The sequence below is a fragment of the Stegodyphus dumicola genome, chromosome 9 (assembly GCF_044657685.1).
Source record: "Stegodyphus dumicola isolate Sdum_Otavi_A_Nest chromosome 9, ASM4465768v1".
In the NCBI taxonomy this organism is placed as follows: domain Eukaryota; kingdom Metazoa; phylum Arthropoda; class Arachnida; order Araneae; family Eresidae; genus Stegodyphus; species Stegodyphus dumicola.
In genome coordinates this window covers 10,583,453-10,602,309 of record NC_140776.1, presented here as the reverse complement: position 1 = coordinate 10,602,309, position 18,857 = coordinate 10,583,453, and the positions used below count along the sequence as shown (strand labels likewise).

At 34.0% G+C, this 18,857-nt stretch overlaps 1 protein-coding gene across 2 annotated transcripts in view; it reads right to left on the bottom strand.

Moving 5' to 3' along the window:
* Nucleotides 1–2,968: 2,968 nt before the first annotated feature.
* WDR79 (Telomerase Cajal body protein 1 homolog) overlaps nt 2,969–18,857 on the bottom strand; it is a 78,409-nt gene continuing 62,520 nt past the window's right edge. Inside the window, exons 9-10 of one of the 2 annotated variants that reach the window (XM_085823204.1) lie at nt 17,473–17,625; nt 2,969–3,197 (exon numbers count right to left, since the gene is read on the bottom strand). In XM_085823204.1, coding sequence (XP_085679330.1) covers nt 3,047–3,197; nt 17,473–17,625 — 304 coding nt within the window. In that variant the 3' untranslated portion in view covers nt 2,969–3,046. The remainder of the gene's footprint in view (nt 3,198–17,472; nt 17,626–18,857) is intronic. The other variant, XM_085823205.1, reaches the window with a different exon arrangement.

Below are 18,857 nucleotides of genomic sequence, written 5' to 3'. Positions count from 1 at the left end.
ATCCAGAATTCATCAAGAATTTCTGTGAAAACTCAGACAAGTTTGAATCGCTAAATTGCTTTACAAATCCTTTAAATATCTTTGTAGTATCTTTGTAATTAATCTCATTAATATAAATTAATGTAATATCTTTATAAGCCTAATCTCATTAATGTCAATTAATGTAATTTCTTTAAGAGTCTTATGAATGCAGTTCTTTAAATTCATTATCGAATTGAATTTTCGTGACCCCAAAATTTTGATTTGCGACACATAAATTTAAGAAACATTACTCTAGAGCAGAGTTTCTTAAAATCTGGGTCGGCAAAAATTTTAGCAGTTTTGATATTTCTTTCACTTATTATAATAATTTTACAATTACCAAATATTTTTACACAATGCATCTAAAAATAGATAAAGCTAAGATAATACAAAGAAAAATACAGACAAAGAAAAAAACGAAAACATTTCGATGCATTCTTTTTGTAATGTAAATGTTCCTTTTACTTGCTTTGCAGGTGTTGTCATTTTGTTTGTTACTTATTTAAAATTTTCACATTGTTTTATGTCTTAAAATTAGAAATTAAAGTTAATGACCTAAAACTGCAATAGTATATTACAGTGCAAGTGAAAAAATTGACAGTTTCACTCATGCGTGTGTTGGATGCTTATGGAGTCCCGCAAAACTTTCGTTAATATTATGGTGTCCTGGGGTCACGAAGAAATCTGTGATAAAAAGGGATCACGAGTAAAAAAGTTTAAGAAGCCCTGCTCTAGAGCATTGTGACACAAATGCTCCAAAGGCTCAGTGGTTGCGCCCTAAAGCCACAAAACAAATGCTATAAATATTACACAGGGTTTTTTTTTTATATATGCAGTTTAATTATTGCTATATTTTTGTTGTTTATGATAGAAATGATGATGTGCAATGAATAACTTTTGAAATTGAAAGTTGTTTATATTAATGAAAGCAAGTTATTTTGTCTCATTGAAAACAAATTTTAAAAAGCATCTGATCTGAAGTACTAAAACCTAAAAAGTGTATAGTTCTGCAGTCATTTTGTGTAATTTAGAGGTAAAAGACAAGCAATCAATCAGTTTTCACTCAAAAATTTCGGAAAGAAGAGCGAAAAAAAATTTGAAAATTGGTGGTTTCAGGATGTGACCACTGTGCGTCAAGGGGTTAACAAAATCTATTCATTAAGATGATTTATTTTTATGTATACACTGGTATAACTTGTAGGGATGTGACTGTTGCCGTACAAACCAGCACAGACCCATTTTTCTTGGGGATGCCATGAAAAATTTCATTTAAGTTCACAATCCTGATACACTTAATGACAAATTGGTGACATACGTTCTGTGATTTTTGTTTCTAAAATACTCCTTCCAACAGTTAACATTCGCTAAAAACAAACAGTAATAAAACTTTCACCTGACTCACCCTTTTCTGAAATGTATGAGGCCTGTTATTAAGTAATGGTGGTTTTTGAATTGATTTAGGAAAAAACCATCTGTCTACTGTTTATGTGTGATGGCATGGTGCATTTTTATCTTGAAAGACATAAACATGATTTTGAAACACATTAACAATTGAAGGAAGCATTTTTCTTTCAATCACATTAATATATTAGGCTGCAGTCATTTTCTCTTCTCTGATGTGAAGTCAACCTATTCTTTATAACTCAAGATGCAACCCCATATCACAATTGAAACAAGATGCTTTACTACTACTATAGTTCAAGATAGTAGTAGTAACCCATAGACTCAATCTCTGATTTAAAGTCCACTGGGGAACATTGATTGAACAATTTATTTGCCATTTATACTTCAGTTTTTCACAACTATCAAAACAATCTTCTAACAATAAAAGAATAAAACCTCGATCATTCTGCATCATGCTTTCGCCTTTCTGTGCTGAACTACTGGTTAAATTGAAGTTTTTAACGCATCTGGAAACTGTCAAATGATGACAGCTACATTTCATACAGCTGAAGTAGATGACCAATGCACTCCCGCTTACCCAGCAACAGCAGATTTTTTTTTTTTTTTTTTCAGTGGGCACTTTCTTTTTCTAGCATTGGCCACTCCTAAGGCCAGAAGTGGTGGCCATTTTATCGTGGAGGCACCTAATAGGTGGCCTCTGTTACCTCCTATGAGAGGACAGACAATTTACATCCATGCCTTCTCCGGGATTCGAACCCCAGCCCCGGGTGTTGCAGTCGGCTCCCCTAACCACTATATTGTCTGGGCAGTCCAACAGCAAATTTGATTATATGCTAAGCTTTTTAAAGCACTGAAACCAAAATTTTTCAGTGGTCTTTGACTCATACCTAGATGAAAGTTTTTCATAAATGCTGAAAGATAATTATGAGTTTTAAAGCAGGATTCCTAGAAAAATTTCTACTGTCCATTTCCATTAAAGTGCAACTAGCAGAACAGGTAATCCTCAGTCAAACATCTTAAGTTAAAGAGATTTTTGCTTTTAGTTTCATATGTCTAACAGTTACTTTAAAAAACATTCCATCCACATAATTTTTGGCATCCATTAGCCATAATCAAACCATCTAATTCTAGGTAACTCAGTTTTATAGAAAAAATAATACAAATCTGGATATGTATCAGAATTATTATATGTTCAGTCTCGTGTTCTGCATTATTTTCACATAACGTATTTATTTATTACAATACAAAAGTTATATATAGTAATACAGCCGATGCTAGTTATAGCAAACATTTCATTAAAGCAGCTGGTGCAAGACGTCTTCAATTGCTGACATGTTAAATTTATTTTCATGATTATGACCACTCATTATAATAACAGAGCTTATTATAACGATTGTCAAGTACATTACTGAAAAGCTACTTTGTCCAACAAATTGTTCAGCTAACTTAAGCAGAAACAGAAAATAAGTTTTAGAGCTTAATATAAAATTTTTGTTTAAGTAAATTTCTTGCACTAAAAATTATTCAAAGCATTACAACTAAATACATGAAAATAAGTTCAAGCTTTATTTACAGACATTTGTTCCAATTATTACAAATTTAAGTATATTTCAAAATCTAATCAACTACGTTTTCCAGTCCACCACAGTCTAAGAGAATTATCACATTTTAAAAATTCGGAAGTAAACATATCTTCTTCCTCTTCAGAAAGCAATTCAGGAAACTTTCGCCGGCCAGATGATGAGCACAGTAGAGGTAAAAAAGGATGCATACTGCAAAACAACATGTTATTAATTGGTGGAAAATGCCACTCAAACAAATTCATAAATGTTAATTTTAGAACCTTATTTGTAAAATGATAGGAGTCAATTGTCAGGTTGAAACTATTGCCTACCTACCCACAAAATCTTTCAACATTAAAAAATAAATAAATAAAAAGTAAACAGATAAAGAAATAATGTTTTAGAAAAAGTTTTGTATAGCATTATACACACAATTAACACACTTTTAGCAATATACAACAAAATGAATCAAATCTTAGTTCTTACAGTGAAATATAAATGCACCTTTTCAAAAAACGTGCAGAGTCATTAGGTTATTTTGATGCAGGAGACGTGAAAAATGAGCAATGCCATCTCCATGACTCGAACCTTGACCTCTCGAATATGCGCTGAGTGCATATTCGACGAAGGCATGCAGAAAGGATGGAGAGAATACCTTATAAATGTAATAGCTTATTAAAAGAAAATTTTCATTGCACAATTATTATTGTTATTATTACTTTTAGCACGGAAATTCTTAAAACAGTGTTCTTTACTGACAGCATTATACGGAAGTTAAAAATACGTCTTATTTCTTATTTTCTTTCATGTATTTCTTTCATGTATAGTACACAAGCAATACTTTACAGATTTTGGCATTTCTTTGTCAGTAATTTCCTCTAAACTCTGCTATTGCATATTACTGGATAATACCACTCTGGTAGATTGCAGTTGCCATACCAATGGGCCTGGGTTTGTATCCTGGACAAGGCATGGATGTTTGTAAGTTTTTAGTATCTGCGCAGCATGTTTCACTCAAAATATTGGCTAACCAGTAGTGCTGTTGAGAAGCTTGGTGGTAGGGGAAGACAGTGTTAAAATATTTGCATGAATGGCTCTAGTAATGCTCACAGAAGGGCAGCTCAATTCAGTTGGTTCTCGGCAAAGCAAGATTGCTGAAAGAGCTCTTGAGGGGGTGTTTGCCATATGAATGGGTTCCAGTCTTCAGTCCAGTCCAGCCCGATTCAATTCCAATAGATCAATGGTCCTGTAAGAGCAGCAGTAGAGTCCAGTCTAACTCTGACGGTGATTTATGCCAAGGGAACCAAGTGGTTCTATGCACGATGTGGTTTTCTCCCTAGTTGCTGAATAGCTGCCAGTTAAATACAAGCATTTCCTAGGACACAAGAGTCCATCTAAGATTTTATGTTTACTTTTCTCCTTGAAAATTTTTGCTGTTAAATTAACTCTTTGAGGGGCAGCAAAAGGCAATTAAATTTTTAAGCAAAACTCTTGTTTTATTTACTATATCACGTTTTACAATGAAATTATTTGCGACAATTACACATATTTTGTTCAAGACGCATGAAAACAATGACCGCTTCTGGTGGTTAGTGACAGTGACCACTGCACACAGAACACATCCCTACAAATCAATCTCTATGGTACTCATGGAAATAGTTTTTCTTTTTCAAGCAGAGTGCAACTTTGTATGTGCTCTATTTTCACACTGTTCTTACAGGCTGCAGAGTGCACATCGTCGTGATGTTGTCTTCGATAGCTGATGCTTATTTTTTTGAAGATGAATTGCTGCAACAACTGCTGGCTTATGTTTCTTGATTGCCATCTAATGAGCTACAAGGGAACTTCAGAAATGGTCAGTCTTGAAAACCACTCGCACGAGTGAGTAAGACATTCAATAGCAAGGTGGTTACTCTTGTTAGCAATTAATTAGTTCCTTTATTAAAAACACATTCAGTCAAACATTAATTGTTAAATACTTGCTTTATTCAGAAACATTACCGTCAACATTACTGCTCAAAAAACATTACCGTTCAAATTATTATGGTTCTGAAAAAAACTGTTGTTGCCAATCGGGAAAATACATTTTAAATAAAATGAATACGTTGCATTTACATTCGGGCATCCTGACTTAGTTACGACCTCGGAACATTAAGAACCTATATTTAAAAAAATTAAATCTGTAATATTAATGTTTATAGTTCGAAAGTCTTTAGCTGTCATATAGATTCACCGTCGTTTTCTATTCTTTTTCCGTGTCCTAGTTTTAGTAATATGCGGCGTGTTGTTATCGTTATCCCCAGTAACACTAATGTCATCACCATCATCATCGTCTTCTTATTCAGCTTGACACTGCCATGACTTTAATTGGCTCACATGAGCTGTCGTACTAAAGAAATGTCCTTTCACCTTCTCTTCTAATTGAGTCACTCTATAGGTATCACTTGGTAAAACTTCTGTAACTACCAAAGGTCCTCGATACTTTTGTTGTGTTTTGGTTGATTCTCCAGTTGATTTAGGTACTCTTCTCATAACTACTATTTCTCCTCGTTCAAATTTTAAAGAATTACTTTTCTTCTTGTCATAATTTGCTTTCATTTTCATCTGCATATCTTCAATTCTCTTTCCAGCTTCATTCTGTAAGATTACTGGATTCTCCCATTCATCTGCGTCTTCATCTGTAATCATCCTCATCAATCCGTCGTTAAATTTTGGTGAATAACCGTGAAGCATTTCGAAAGGAGTTTTATTTGTAGTCTTATTTATCATATTGTTTAGATTTCTTTCGCATTCCTTAATCTTTTTGTCCCAGTCTCTCTGATTCGGATTTTCCATACTCGTTTTAATCGTAGCCAAAATTGTTCGATTTGCTCTTTCCACCATTCCATTACCACTTGGATGCTGATTTGAATTGAGTGTATGACTGATTCCATTATTTTGACAGTACTCTCGAAATTCCTTCGTTGTGAAACATGTTCCTCTATTGCTGATAATTTTTTCTGGTAACCCAAAATCATCTACAAAACTCTTCAATGCAACTAACACATACTTGGTTGCAGTACTTTTCATAGGATATAAGCGTGTGAATCTCGTAAAATTATCAATTATTACAAATAATTCTGTACTTCCTCTTGGAACTTTTTACGAATGGTCCTAAATGATCTATATGTATAATTGCAAAAGGTCTTCTACCAGGTCTAATTGGATGCAGTACTCCTTGTTTCTTACCACTAGGCATTTTATTTACTAGGCATTCGAAACACATCGAAATGTGACACATAACATATCGTTTCATTCCTTTAAACCAGTATGATTCCTTGATTTTGGCAACAGTTCTGTCTGCTGAAAAATGTCCCAAAAGATCGTGAAATTTTACTACAATACCTTTTCTCATCAATTTAGGTATGACATATAACAATTTCTCCTTTTCCTGATCTTTCACTTTACGAAACAATCGATTATTCTTCAAGACGTAATTTTCAGTTACATATTTCTCTGCATTCGTTCTATCATTTATCTTTTTCTTTAAGATGTCTATTAATTTGCGTAATTCTGGATCTGAATGATAAATCACAAGAATTTGTTCATCTATCGTTAGCGTTAAACAAACTTCCAAGTTGTTTTCAATTATAGAGTCTAAAGTTTCTTCTGGCTGATCAACTGGCGATCGGCTCAATGCATCTATGTGACTCATTCTTTTGCCTTGCCTGTGCTTTATTTCAAGATTGTATTCCTGGATCAGATTACTCCACCTTGCTATCTGAGGATTTGAAGTTTTCTTCACGTTTAAATAAACTAAAGCTTGGCAGTCTGTAATTACCGTAAATCGGATTCCAATTAAAAATTGTCGAAGTCGTGTCAAAGTCCAAACTATAGCCATTAATTCTAATTTGCTTGAATGATAATTCTTTTATGTTTCTGTTGTTCCTTTACTTACACAATAAACTAAATGCCACTTTCTATCTTCACCTTTTTGTAACAGCATTCCTGCCAGTCCTTTGTTGCTTGCGTCTGTGTGCACTTCAGTCTCTGCTTCGGGATTATATAATGCTAGTAGTGGTTCATTATTTAATGATCCTTTAAAGTACTGAATGCTTCTTGCTGATCTTCGTTCCAACGAAATGTTTCATCCTTCCTCGTCAGTCTCATTAGCGGCTCAGCTTTCTCTGCGTATTTCGGTACAAACCTTCTAAAGAAACTTGTAAGACCTAAAAATTGTTTAACTTCATGTTCATTGGTTGGTTTAGGAAAGTTTAATATGGCTCGTACTTTTCTTGGTCCAGGTTGCATACCATTTGATTTTATTAGAAATCCCAAATACTCAACTTCATCTTTTCCAAATTCGCATTTTGTCAGTTTCAATGTCAGCATTGCTTCTCTCAATCTATCAAACACTTTCCTAAGTTTTTCCATCATTTCTTTCCAAGATTTATCCGGAATTAATATGTCGTCCAAATAGCACAATACTTCTTTATTAAGCCAAATAGCACAATACTTATTTATTTATTATTCTTTATTTTATGGACCTAAAACTTGATTCATAAGTCTCTGAAATTCTGCAGGTGCATTAGCTAACCCAAAGATCATACGTTCAAATTGACCAGTATCATCTGGAGTGATGAAAGCTGTTTTCAGTTTCGCTTCTTCAGATAAAGGAATCTGCAAATATCGATGAGCTAAGTCCAATGTAGTGAAAACTTTACACTCACTAAGACATTCAAGAAGATCATCTATCCTAGGGAGTGGAAATTTATCTTTAACAGTTTGCGAATTCAACTTTCTATAATCTATCACTAATCGTAATTCACCTGTTTTTTTCTTTACAAGTAAAACTGGACTAGCATACGGAGATCTTGTTTCAGTAACAATTCCATATTTCTTCCATTCATTTATTATCTTTTTTATAGAAGCACGCTCTTCGGCATTGGTTTTATACGACTTCATGCAAATAGGCTTACTCCCTTCAATTTCTTTAATATCCATTTTTGTTAAGTTTGTACACCCTAATTCCTCCATATTTAATGCAAAACAATCTCGATACTCATTTATCAAATGTAAAACTTCCTGTTTTCTCTCTGGCGTAATATTGTTATTAACTTTAATTTCTTCTAAAGTAATCGGTCTCCTAAACTCCTTAATTTCATTTATTATCAGTATTTCCTTTTGACTTGAATTTTCAGTTTTCTGATCTGAACTTGGTTCAACTAATTCTGCTACTTCCGCTCTACCGATACATTGATTCTCTTTCAAAAATAGTTTTCGATCGCTGTAGTTAGTAACTGGTATCACTGTTTCTCCCTGTATTACTTTCAATAATGAGCCTAACTTATCTTCTGATCCACTTATTAAAACATAACCGTTATTTATTTCATCAGTTTTAACTTTCACGAAATTAACCGTATTACTTTCGATTTGAGTTTCTTGGGAAGCCTTCAGTTTAATTCGCGGAGTGTTGCTATCATTTTGCAACTGTGAAAATGGGCAGTCATTAGCATAACGTATGTGCAAGATATTACCTATCTTGGCGTATGCAATATGCGGTAAATCAATCCATGTTCGACCAACTAATAAGTCGCATGGTTGCGTTTCATCTCCTACAATTAGAACTGTAATGTCCTTTCCTTCCACATTATCAATCTCTAAGTTAACAGTTACTTTTCCCAATGTTCTAGCGGCTGGTTTATTCTGGTTCCCAAAGCCAAACAATTCCTCCACATCAGGTTTTACAATAAGATTCAGTCTCTTAGCCGCAGACTGTTTCAATAAACACGAACTAGAACCCGTATCTATGATTGCAGTAATTTCTTCTCCATTATTGATGCGAGCATACTTTAAATATACAGCTGGTGAAACACCTGAATTCTGGTCCACGGATAAATAATTTTTAACATTTGTCAAGTCTGGATTCTTAGACGTACACTTTTTAAAAGTATGACCCTTTTCCTTACATTTCCTGCAAATAATTTCTTTTTTAGGTTGAGGACAATCTGTCGCTATATGTCCATAATCATTACAATTGAAGCATTTCGGCTCACCCTTTTCATTGCGGATGTCAGGATTATATTCCCTTTTCCTTTCATCTGTTTTATAAAATTTATCTCTCAGATTGTATTTATTATCAAAACTGTTTTTAAAACCCACTTTGAAATTACCATCTGTCTGCATGGAATCGTTAACATTTCTTTGTCTTGAATACTGATTATAGGATCCTTCATAAAATTTACAACCAGATTTGGGCTTTGAATTATGCCTAAAAGTTTTATTTTCTACTTGAAGTACTTTTATCCCTGCCCGAATATTTTCATATTCATCTAGTTTTTCAGCCAACTCTTCAGGATTAATGAATTTAGACCAATCATCAATGAAATGGTCTCGGATAGCAGCGGGGACCCTTTTCTTTAATTGATCAGTAATAATAAGTTGTTTTAAAGAGTCAAAATCTGTTACATTTAATCCAGCAAGCCACTCTTCAAAATAATTTTTTAATTCAAACGTGAAGTCCTTCCACGTATTACGCAATGTTTTAATATGATCAACGAACTTTTGCCGAAACTGTTCAGGGCTTAACTTAAATTTTCTCAGTAGCAGTTGCTTAACGTGCTTATAGTCGTTAGCTTTTTCTTCTGATCCACGGGCAATTCATTGAGTTATTTCATAAGGCAATAGACCCAACAGCTGAGAAACCCAGTTTTGTTCTTCTAACCCAATACGTCGTGCCTGTCTCTCAAATAAAACTAGATAAAAACTTATATCACCTTCATTCAAATCATACTTATGCATTAATTTACTCATATCACAAATATTACTTCTACTAACATTAGAAGGAACAGAATCATTTACATTACTACTTCTGATTTCCGCTTCTATTTTCAATTTTTCTATTTCAAATGCTCTTTGCTTATCTTTTTCTTTTTCTAAAATTTCTAACTTTTCCCTGTCTAAACGATCATTTATACGAGGGCCATCCAGGAAGTAGATTACGTTTCCGTCTGTGTCCGCTAGGGGCGGGGCTAGCGCGGCCATCTTGGGGTCAGAGCGTTGCGCAGCTCAGTCGGCATCTAGCCGTGCTAGTGAGAGGTTCGTGCTGTGCTCCTTTCAGATACTGTGACGGTTTGAAATGTCTGCGTTAATTGAAAATCCCGCGAGCTGCGAGGTGCGCTCAGTAATAAGGTTTCTGACTGCAAAAAACTGTAAACCGATAGAAATCTATCGGCAGCTTCGTGAAGTGTATGGGGACAACATTATCACTGAAGGTGGAGTGCGTCAGTGGGTCATAAGATTTCAAAATGGCCGAACCAATGTTCACGACGAAGATCGAAGTGGAAGAAGAGGTAACGAAGTGGTTGAAGGCGCAGGCGGCCGAATTTTTCGACGAAGGAATTTCCAAGCTCGTACATCGCTACGATAAATGCCTTAATTTGTATGGTGACTATGTAGAAAAGTAGTATTTGAGTGTGGCTTTCATCTGTATATAATAAAATTTGTTTCCTATACTTTGTTTATTTTTTTATTCCAAAACGTAATCTACTTTCTGGATAGCCCTCGTAATTCTATCTAGCATTTGTTTAGTAAAGTCTTCGTTATAATTCTTACTATTCAAAATCATATCTCTTAAGCCTACAATTTTAATATCAGAAGGGACATCTACATCAAGTTCCAAAGCAAGTTCTTTTAAATCACATTTTTTGCCTCTTGCCAAATAAGCCATCTTAGACTTCAATTTTCAAATACTAATACAATAATTATACTTAAGTTCTTTCCGTTTAATACTTAGACATAACATAAACAGTTTATAAATTCACCGACCTTTCTACTTTCAGTTTTGGCGAGCTTCCGCATTCAGTTTAGGCTTAGCATACGTTAAGGCAATACGTTGTTAAATCTAGATAATAATTCTAGTTTATCCCACTTCTGAAATGTTAGCATTTAATTAGTTTATTAAAAACACATTCCGTCAAACATTAATTGTTAAATACTTGCTTTATTCAGAAACATTACCGTCAACATTACTGCTCAAAAAACATTACCGTTCAAATTATTATCGTTCTAAAAAAAAAAAAACTGTTGTTGCCAATCGGGAAAATACATTTTAAATAAAATGAATACGTTGCATTTACACTCTAGATAACCACCGCCCTTCAAAGAGTTAAACCATTAAGTTTCTGATCTAGATTAAATTTCTTCAAAATTAAGATTTGAAGTCAGATATTTTCACACAGGTTTAGCTAAGAATCAGGCCAAAAATCAACATTTTTACACATCAGTCAGCAAGGTAAGTGATTTTTCTTTTTTTATCATGGAAGCCTTAAAATTAGCACGCACCCAATTTAAACGATTATTATAATGCATTTGATAATGAAGAAACTAAATTTAATCGAGAAGGAAAAAAATAAGTAAATTAAAAGTTACTGCTGAAACAGCTCAAGTTTTAATTGGTGTTGAAATTAGCTTAAAGATATCATGGATGAGACTTTAATGGTTAAGGAAGCGGATGAATTTGAATTATATTTTGACCTTTGGAAAATAAATTAAAACACCTTGCTTCTGGTACTCCAAATGTAACTTTAAAACTGATTCAACTGTAGTTCAAAATAAAATGCTGCATTATCCAAAGAATGTATTACCTAATTTTGATGGTAATGTGGAAAAATGGTTAGGATTTTAGACACAATTCCAAAAGACTGATAAGGATTCCACATTGGATAATAGGCCCACCAGCGGCCGAGCAGTAAAATCACTGAATATTGGTAGTTCGGTCCGAGGTTCGAATCCCGCTAATGGGCTGGCTGCATGGGCGTTTTCGTGGTTTTCCCCATGTGTAACGTGTATACAAGCCAGTTTCCCTTAGAAAGTCCTCCACAAAGGTATCCCTCCCTTAGGCAGATAGCCCTAGTGTGCTTTGCCGTATTTCTCAATACCCCAATCCACATTGGATAATAATGATAAAATTGCTTACTTGTCACAGGCCATGGAGGAGGTAGTTAAAAGCTCTCTGCCAACTGGTGATAGTAACAAGAATACAATAGAAGTATTACAAATATGTTTAGGTAACAGGAATTGCTAACTTTTGTTATTCAAAAACAAGGTACACATTCTTTGTGGAAATTGTATGATGAACTTTAATCTAAGTTAAGAGTCTTAGAAACACTGGGAATAAACAGAGACAAATATTGTGTGACATTATACCCACTGGTAGAATAAGTATTGCTGAATGAAGTACTAAAAACCTGAGAGAGACTTAGGTTTTCCCGTAAAGGGTTAGAAAGTTTAACATGAGAAAACGCTGAGTTAAAAGGAATCTGACCTTCAGCGTCTTTTGTGTTTCTTGCATGGTGAATTTCAAAGCGGGGAAAGAATTTCTTTGGTAGCTAAATCTTTTTAAGTCTCTTACCAGTTGGCTCATGGTAGTAAAAAGGTAAATTAAAGTTTAAAGCAAGAATTCCATTTAAAACCTTCGGCAGCGGAACTGTTCACTTCTTCCGTGAAGGCAGAAAAAGCTGTATATTTTTTTTGAAATATAGATCTGGTTCTTCGGGGTGTTACCAGGCGCATAATTTATCATTATTTGAAAGTTATGCTTTGATTCAAATGACATGCTGTTGTTACATAATCAGGACATTCTGTTAGGAAGTGTAAACTCAAAACTGTTCCCTTTACATGTGGTAAAAAGCACCATATATTCTTTTACACAAATAAACAAGAAAAATGCAATAGAACAGTTTCCAAGTCAGGAGACTTTTATTCTCCAAAGCGACCAAACCAAGTCAGGAGCTATACTCTTATGCTTTGCCGTCAAGCTTTGTATCCCTTGGAGGTAATGCAAAATGATGCAGCCATAAAGCTACAGAAGGAAGTACAAGAAGATTTGGTATCGGATCCTAAACTTACCGTCGACGATGATAAATATTGAGACCTGAGACTGCAACTTGGTCAGGTAAAACTGACTACCCTAGACAGACTGTCATATTAATCAAAGCTCTATTGCTTTTCTCTTTTATTTTATTATGCAAGTTCCCCCCCCCCCTTCTTAGGTGAGAAGATGCTAAATATTTGCATGAACGGGGTCCAAATTTGATTGGTGCATGGTGAAGCTAGTCTGCCGAAGGAGCTCTGAGGGAATGATGGCCAAATGGATGGGTTCCAGTCCAGTCTGGCTCGATTCAATTCCAGTAGACCTATGGTTCTGTAAGAAATAGTATCTTTAAGAACTGAACCATGGATCTTATTGATAGGTGAGAAAATAACTTGGAAATTGAACTTCTGGAGAATTCTTGCAATTTTGTATAAAGATGGAAGGTAAGCATGACTAGGTTATTAATGTTATTTCTCTCAGCGGAATGCTTTCTTGTATGCAAAGAGGAAAACTTTTTAAGAGCTTTATCAATGACCATAGGAGAAAGTCCTCTGTCAGTGGCAACTCGGCTCAAATAATTGAGTTCATTATCAAGTAGAGATTCAGAGAAACAAACTTGAAAAGCATGAAAAACATGATGGTAAAAAGAAGCCACTTTTTGTTTAGTCATGGATGGGTTCCAGTCCAGTCTGGCTCGATTCAATTCCAGTAGACTTATGGTTCTGTAAGAAATAGTATCTTTAAGAACTGAACCATGGATTTTATTGATAGGTGAGAAAATAACTTGGAAATTGAACATCTGGAGAATTCTTGCAATTTTGTAGAAAGATGAAAGGTAATCATGACTAGGTTATTAGCATTATTTCTCTCAGTGGAATGCTTTCGTGAGTGCAAAGAGGAGAACTTTTAAGAGCTTTGTCTATGACGATGGGAGAAAATCCTCTGTCAATGGCAACTGCACTCTAATAATTCAGTTCATTATCAAGTAGAGATTCAGAGGAACATAGTTGGGAGACAAACAAAGAGAAAAGGGTTTACGGTAAACGGTAGTGTTGAAATCGGATGCATTGCAGATCATAAAAATATCGAGGAAGGGGGAAGAGTATTTATCAGATTCAGTTTCAAAAGTGAACTGGATGGATGGATCAATCGAATTAATAATAGATAAAATATGTGATAAATCTTCTTTGTTATCACCGAAAAGCGCAAAAATGTCAATGTAGCGAATCCAGAGAGAGAGATTTTTGTCTCTGGATTCGCTACCCTGATGACACTTTCTGGCTTTTTGATGGCAACAAAGAAGACTTATATTTTATCTATTATTAATTCGATTGACCCATCCATCCAGTACACATTTGAATCTCATAATACTCTTCCTTTCCTTGATATTCTTGTGATTTGCAATGAATTCGATTTCAACACCAACCTTTACCATAAACTCTTTTTCTCTTTGTTTGCCTCATGACTAAACAAAAAGTGGCTTCTTTTTACCATCATGTTTTTCGTGTTTTTCAAGTTTGTTTCTCTGAATCTCTACTTGATAATGAACTCAATTATTTGAGCCAAGTTGCCACTGACAGAGGATTTTCTCCTATGGTCATTGATAAAACTCTTAAAACGTTTTCCTCTTTGCATACAAGAAAGCATTCCGCTGAGAGAAATAATGTTAATAACCTAGTCGTGCTTACCTTTCATCTTTATACAAAATTGCAAGACTTCTCCAGAAGTTCAATTTCCAAGTTATTTTCTCACCTATCAATAAGATCCATGGTTCAGTTCTTAAAGATACTATTTCTGACTTCAATTCTTGGGGAATTTATAGCATATCTTGTCAGTGTGGTTCGAGATATATCAGCCAAACCAAAAGAGGGTTAAAGTTTTGCATTAAAGGAACATGAAATTTATGTCTGAAAAGGTGAAATTTACAAGTCTTCTATTGCTGATCATATTTGGAAATTTAATCACAGTTTTGACTATGGATCTGCAAAAATTATCCAGAAAGCTTTTCACGCTCACCGAAATTTACCATGTTTAGTTAATGATTTTAATCAAATCTAACATATTATTTATGCTGTATTATCCTAATTTTTCAATTTTCGTTATTATTTCTACTAACAGATGGCGCTAATCTCTCCTCTCTCTCTCTCTCAACTTCCTTGGGGTATAAATATGTCCGTAACTTGGTTTTTCAGTTGCAGATGAAGAGGGGCTTTATTTGCCCTCAAAATCGATAGGCTTAGATTTTTAGCATAGGAAACTCTATCACAGGTTGTTGCTTCACTTTTAGGATTTAGTTGAGAAATGTTTCTGTTCTGTCTTGATGTTATTTTTTCATCCTTGAAAGTTTTTGCTGTTAAATAAAACCATTAAGTTTCTGATCAAAGTGTGTGATATACTTTAAAACTAAGATTTGAAGTCAGATATTTTCCAACAGGATTAGCTAAGAATGACATGAAAGCAAATCCAACAAGAGAGAAGAAAAGACCCTTGGAATCCTCCTTGGGGTGTTTGTTCTCCATCAAGATGGAGCCGTATAGTTAGTGTAATAGGACTATACCTGTATAACCAATGGTGAAATGCTGGTATCCCACCCTCTTATTCCTGTGCCTGGTCAATTACAATAAAAGACATTAGAAGTTCCATGTGGCAATACTTAATCTTTTTTTTTCCGGCACTTTATTTGCCAATTCAATTGCCTATAAATCTAAATTTCCTTGTAAGTGTTGCTACAAGCACGTAAGTAAATTGCATTTTATGCATCACCAACTAATAGAACACTGCAATTCATTTATGGTGACTAAAATATTTCATTTGTGGCTCATTGATCTGATGCCAGAATACATTTCTTGTCCTTGCACAACATTAGAATGAAATCACTATCACCAGAGAACATGCCTACAACTTCAGAAATATTTGCAGCATCATAAATAATTTGTGTTATGCCCAATTTTATGTAAATACATTCAAGAAAGAACCTTATCTTGTTTAATGCATCAGTCTCTTTCTGTAGTAGTCTCTATTATCTCTTTATGATTCCAGTTTCACCACCAGATTCCTGAATCTATATGACTTAACAAAAGGCAATTCCCTCCCTCCCCTTACAAAGTTGATCAAGGGAAAATTCACTATAACTACCAGAACTATTGTCATCTTCATTAGCAATCTCTGCCTCATTTTACATCTGAAAATAAACTTGTGAATTATGTTTATTTCCATATGTAAAATGATGCTCAGATTGCTAATGAGATGACAATAGTTCTAGTGAATTTTTCCCTGATCAACTTTGTAGGGGGGAGGGAATTGCCTTTTGCTATTTCATATAGACTCTGGAATATGGTGGTGAAACTCTGGAATCATTAAAAAAAAAAAAAAAAAATAGAAACTAGTACAGGAAAAGACTGATGCATTAAACAAGATAAGGTTCCTTCTTGAATGTATTTACAGGAAACCGGGCATAAAACAAATTATTTATGATGCTGCAGGCATGTACTCTGGGGATAGTGATTTCGTTCTAATATTGTGCAACGACAAGAAACTTATTCTGGCATCGGATCATTGCACTACAAATGGAAATTTCTGCACCATTATTGCATTGTTCTACTAAATTGGTTATGCTTACAATTTAATAGAACAATGCAATTCACTTATGTGCTTGTAGCGATGCATACAAGGAAATTTAGATTTATAAAACCCCTTCTTGAATTGGCAAATAAAGTGCCAGAAAAAAGAAGATTAAGGATTACCACCTGGAACTTCTAGCATTATTACTTACTAATGGGTGAATTTTATGTGTCCTTTACTGTAATTTACCAGGCACAGGAACAAGAGGGTGGGATACCAGAATTTCACCCTTTGGTTATACAGGTATAGTCCTATTACACTAATTGTGCAGCTCCATCTTTATTTTGATGGAGAACACCTCAAAGAATGTTCCAAGGGTATTTCCTCTCTCTTGTTGGTTTTTGGGTATTATTCTTAGCTAATCCTGTTGGAAAATAACAAACATAAAGTAACAAAATACAATGATTACATAAAGTAACAAAATACAATACTGTATGGACAAAACAGACTTTAGTGCATTACACCTTTGATGACTGAAAATTGAATAATGCTGATTCATGAAAAACAATGACTGAATTAAATATTTAATACAAATGAAAAATATTGATTTACGTCTTCCATTTTTTTGAGAAAGAAAGACACTAATTCATATCCTCCATTGGCAAAATGTTGGAATAATTATCTTATTATTTAATATTAATATCAGAGAATATGAAATAAATATCTTTTGAAACTTTCATTTACTATTAGCAAATCTTATATAAGATACTTTCAAAACTAAAAATTAAAGAAAATTCCTGGTTCATTGTTGTTTAAATAGAACCTTTACAAGAATGAATTTTGAGAATTACTTTACCAAGTACTCAAATAATTGTTATTACTAAAATTAATATTGTTTAGTTACAAAACTGAATTTACCAAAATTTTAAAACTATGGAAATTCGATTATTTAAACTAATAATCACTTTAATAGCATATAGATTGGCATAACTAATTCTGACCGAATTAAAAATGTACATTATTATATTCAATCCTAATTTTTTATTTTGTGACAGAAGAGGGGGAAATTACCCAATTCCATTAACACAGTCTTCGTGAGCTAAATAGAACTGTATTGGTTCTAAAACATCAAAATCATCTGCATTTCCAGTTATGGGTTCCTTCAAACTGTCCCAAACAGAAATAATTCCATTATAATTACCAGAAACAATGTAGCGCCCAGATCTAAAATAAAAATAAGAGTTTAATGTAGAAAACAAGTTCAAATAATTTAAAAGTTATAACTTTCTGTAACATGAGCACCTAAGAATTTCTTCCAGATATAACAAAAATGTTTGCATAAATTACAAATATTAACATATTTGAACTTCTGAAATGTTGTAATATGAATTAGTTGAAAATAATTGAAAATCTTCCATAAAAGGAACAAAAGTTAAACTACTATAAATAAACTAACAATTACAAAAAATACGAAATTTTATGAATATTCACAACTAAATAATAAATTGCATGAATGCAATAATAGTGAATATGACTAAATAATGAAATAATAATTATGACTATGAAAAACAGAGGCCCACCAATACCCGAGTAATAAAGTCGCTGAACAGTGAGTCTGAGGTTCGAATCCCCGAATGGGCTGGCTGCTTGGGCATTTTCATAGTTTTCCCTATGTGTAACAAACATGTATACTATCTAGTTTCGCTAATGAAAATCCTCCACAAAGGCACCAATGTGCAGCTGAAGCACGGAGAGTTTCACTATGAAAGTCATCCACAAAGGCAACAGTCTGCAGCTGTGGCACAGAGGAGTTTTAACATGCAAAAACTTATTTAAAACTTAAAGATTTGAAAAAATAGTATTTCCATCTATATGAATTTTGTCAGTAGGTAAACACATTAAAATAAATATAATAATTCTACTTCTCTGCAAGACGTTAATTGTTACCCAACTGAGATCCAAAACGAAATTATTGACCTACAACAGCATACTACACTGAAACGCAAATTTAAGGAACTTATTTCAACTACAGGTGATCCGAATTACCGTAATTTCTGGAAGAAAGGCCGCATCAGTGTAAACGCCGCACTCCAGAAAAATGGCGGGAAAAAAATTAAAATTACACAGAAACGCCGCAATAGATTAAATTGCGCGTGACATCGTCGTGGGCCGTATAGATGCAAAAACTCAACGTAAGTCCTGATATATGACATACCAGTTAAGAAAAATGCATGAAATGAAACCATAACTCAAAAATAAATTAAAGGTAAGAAATGTATAGCTTCTGTGCCGTTTAGACATTTTCAAAAATTTTCCGCTCCCTTCTTACTTAAAAACTATCCAACAAGTACCTGTACCCAAACTGATGGGATCTGTATTTGGCAGAATGCCAAGAAAAATCCATTCATGCTGAAGAGGAAATACGTCAGAGTTCGTTATTGCGAGGCAGGTGGAGT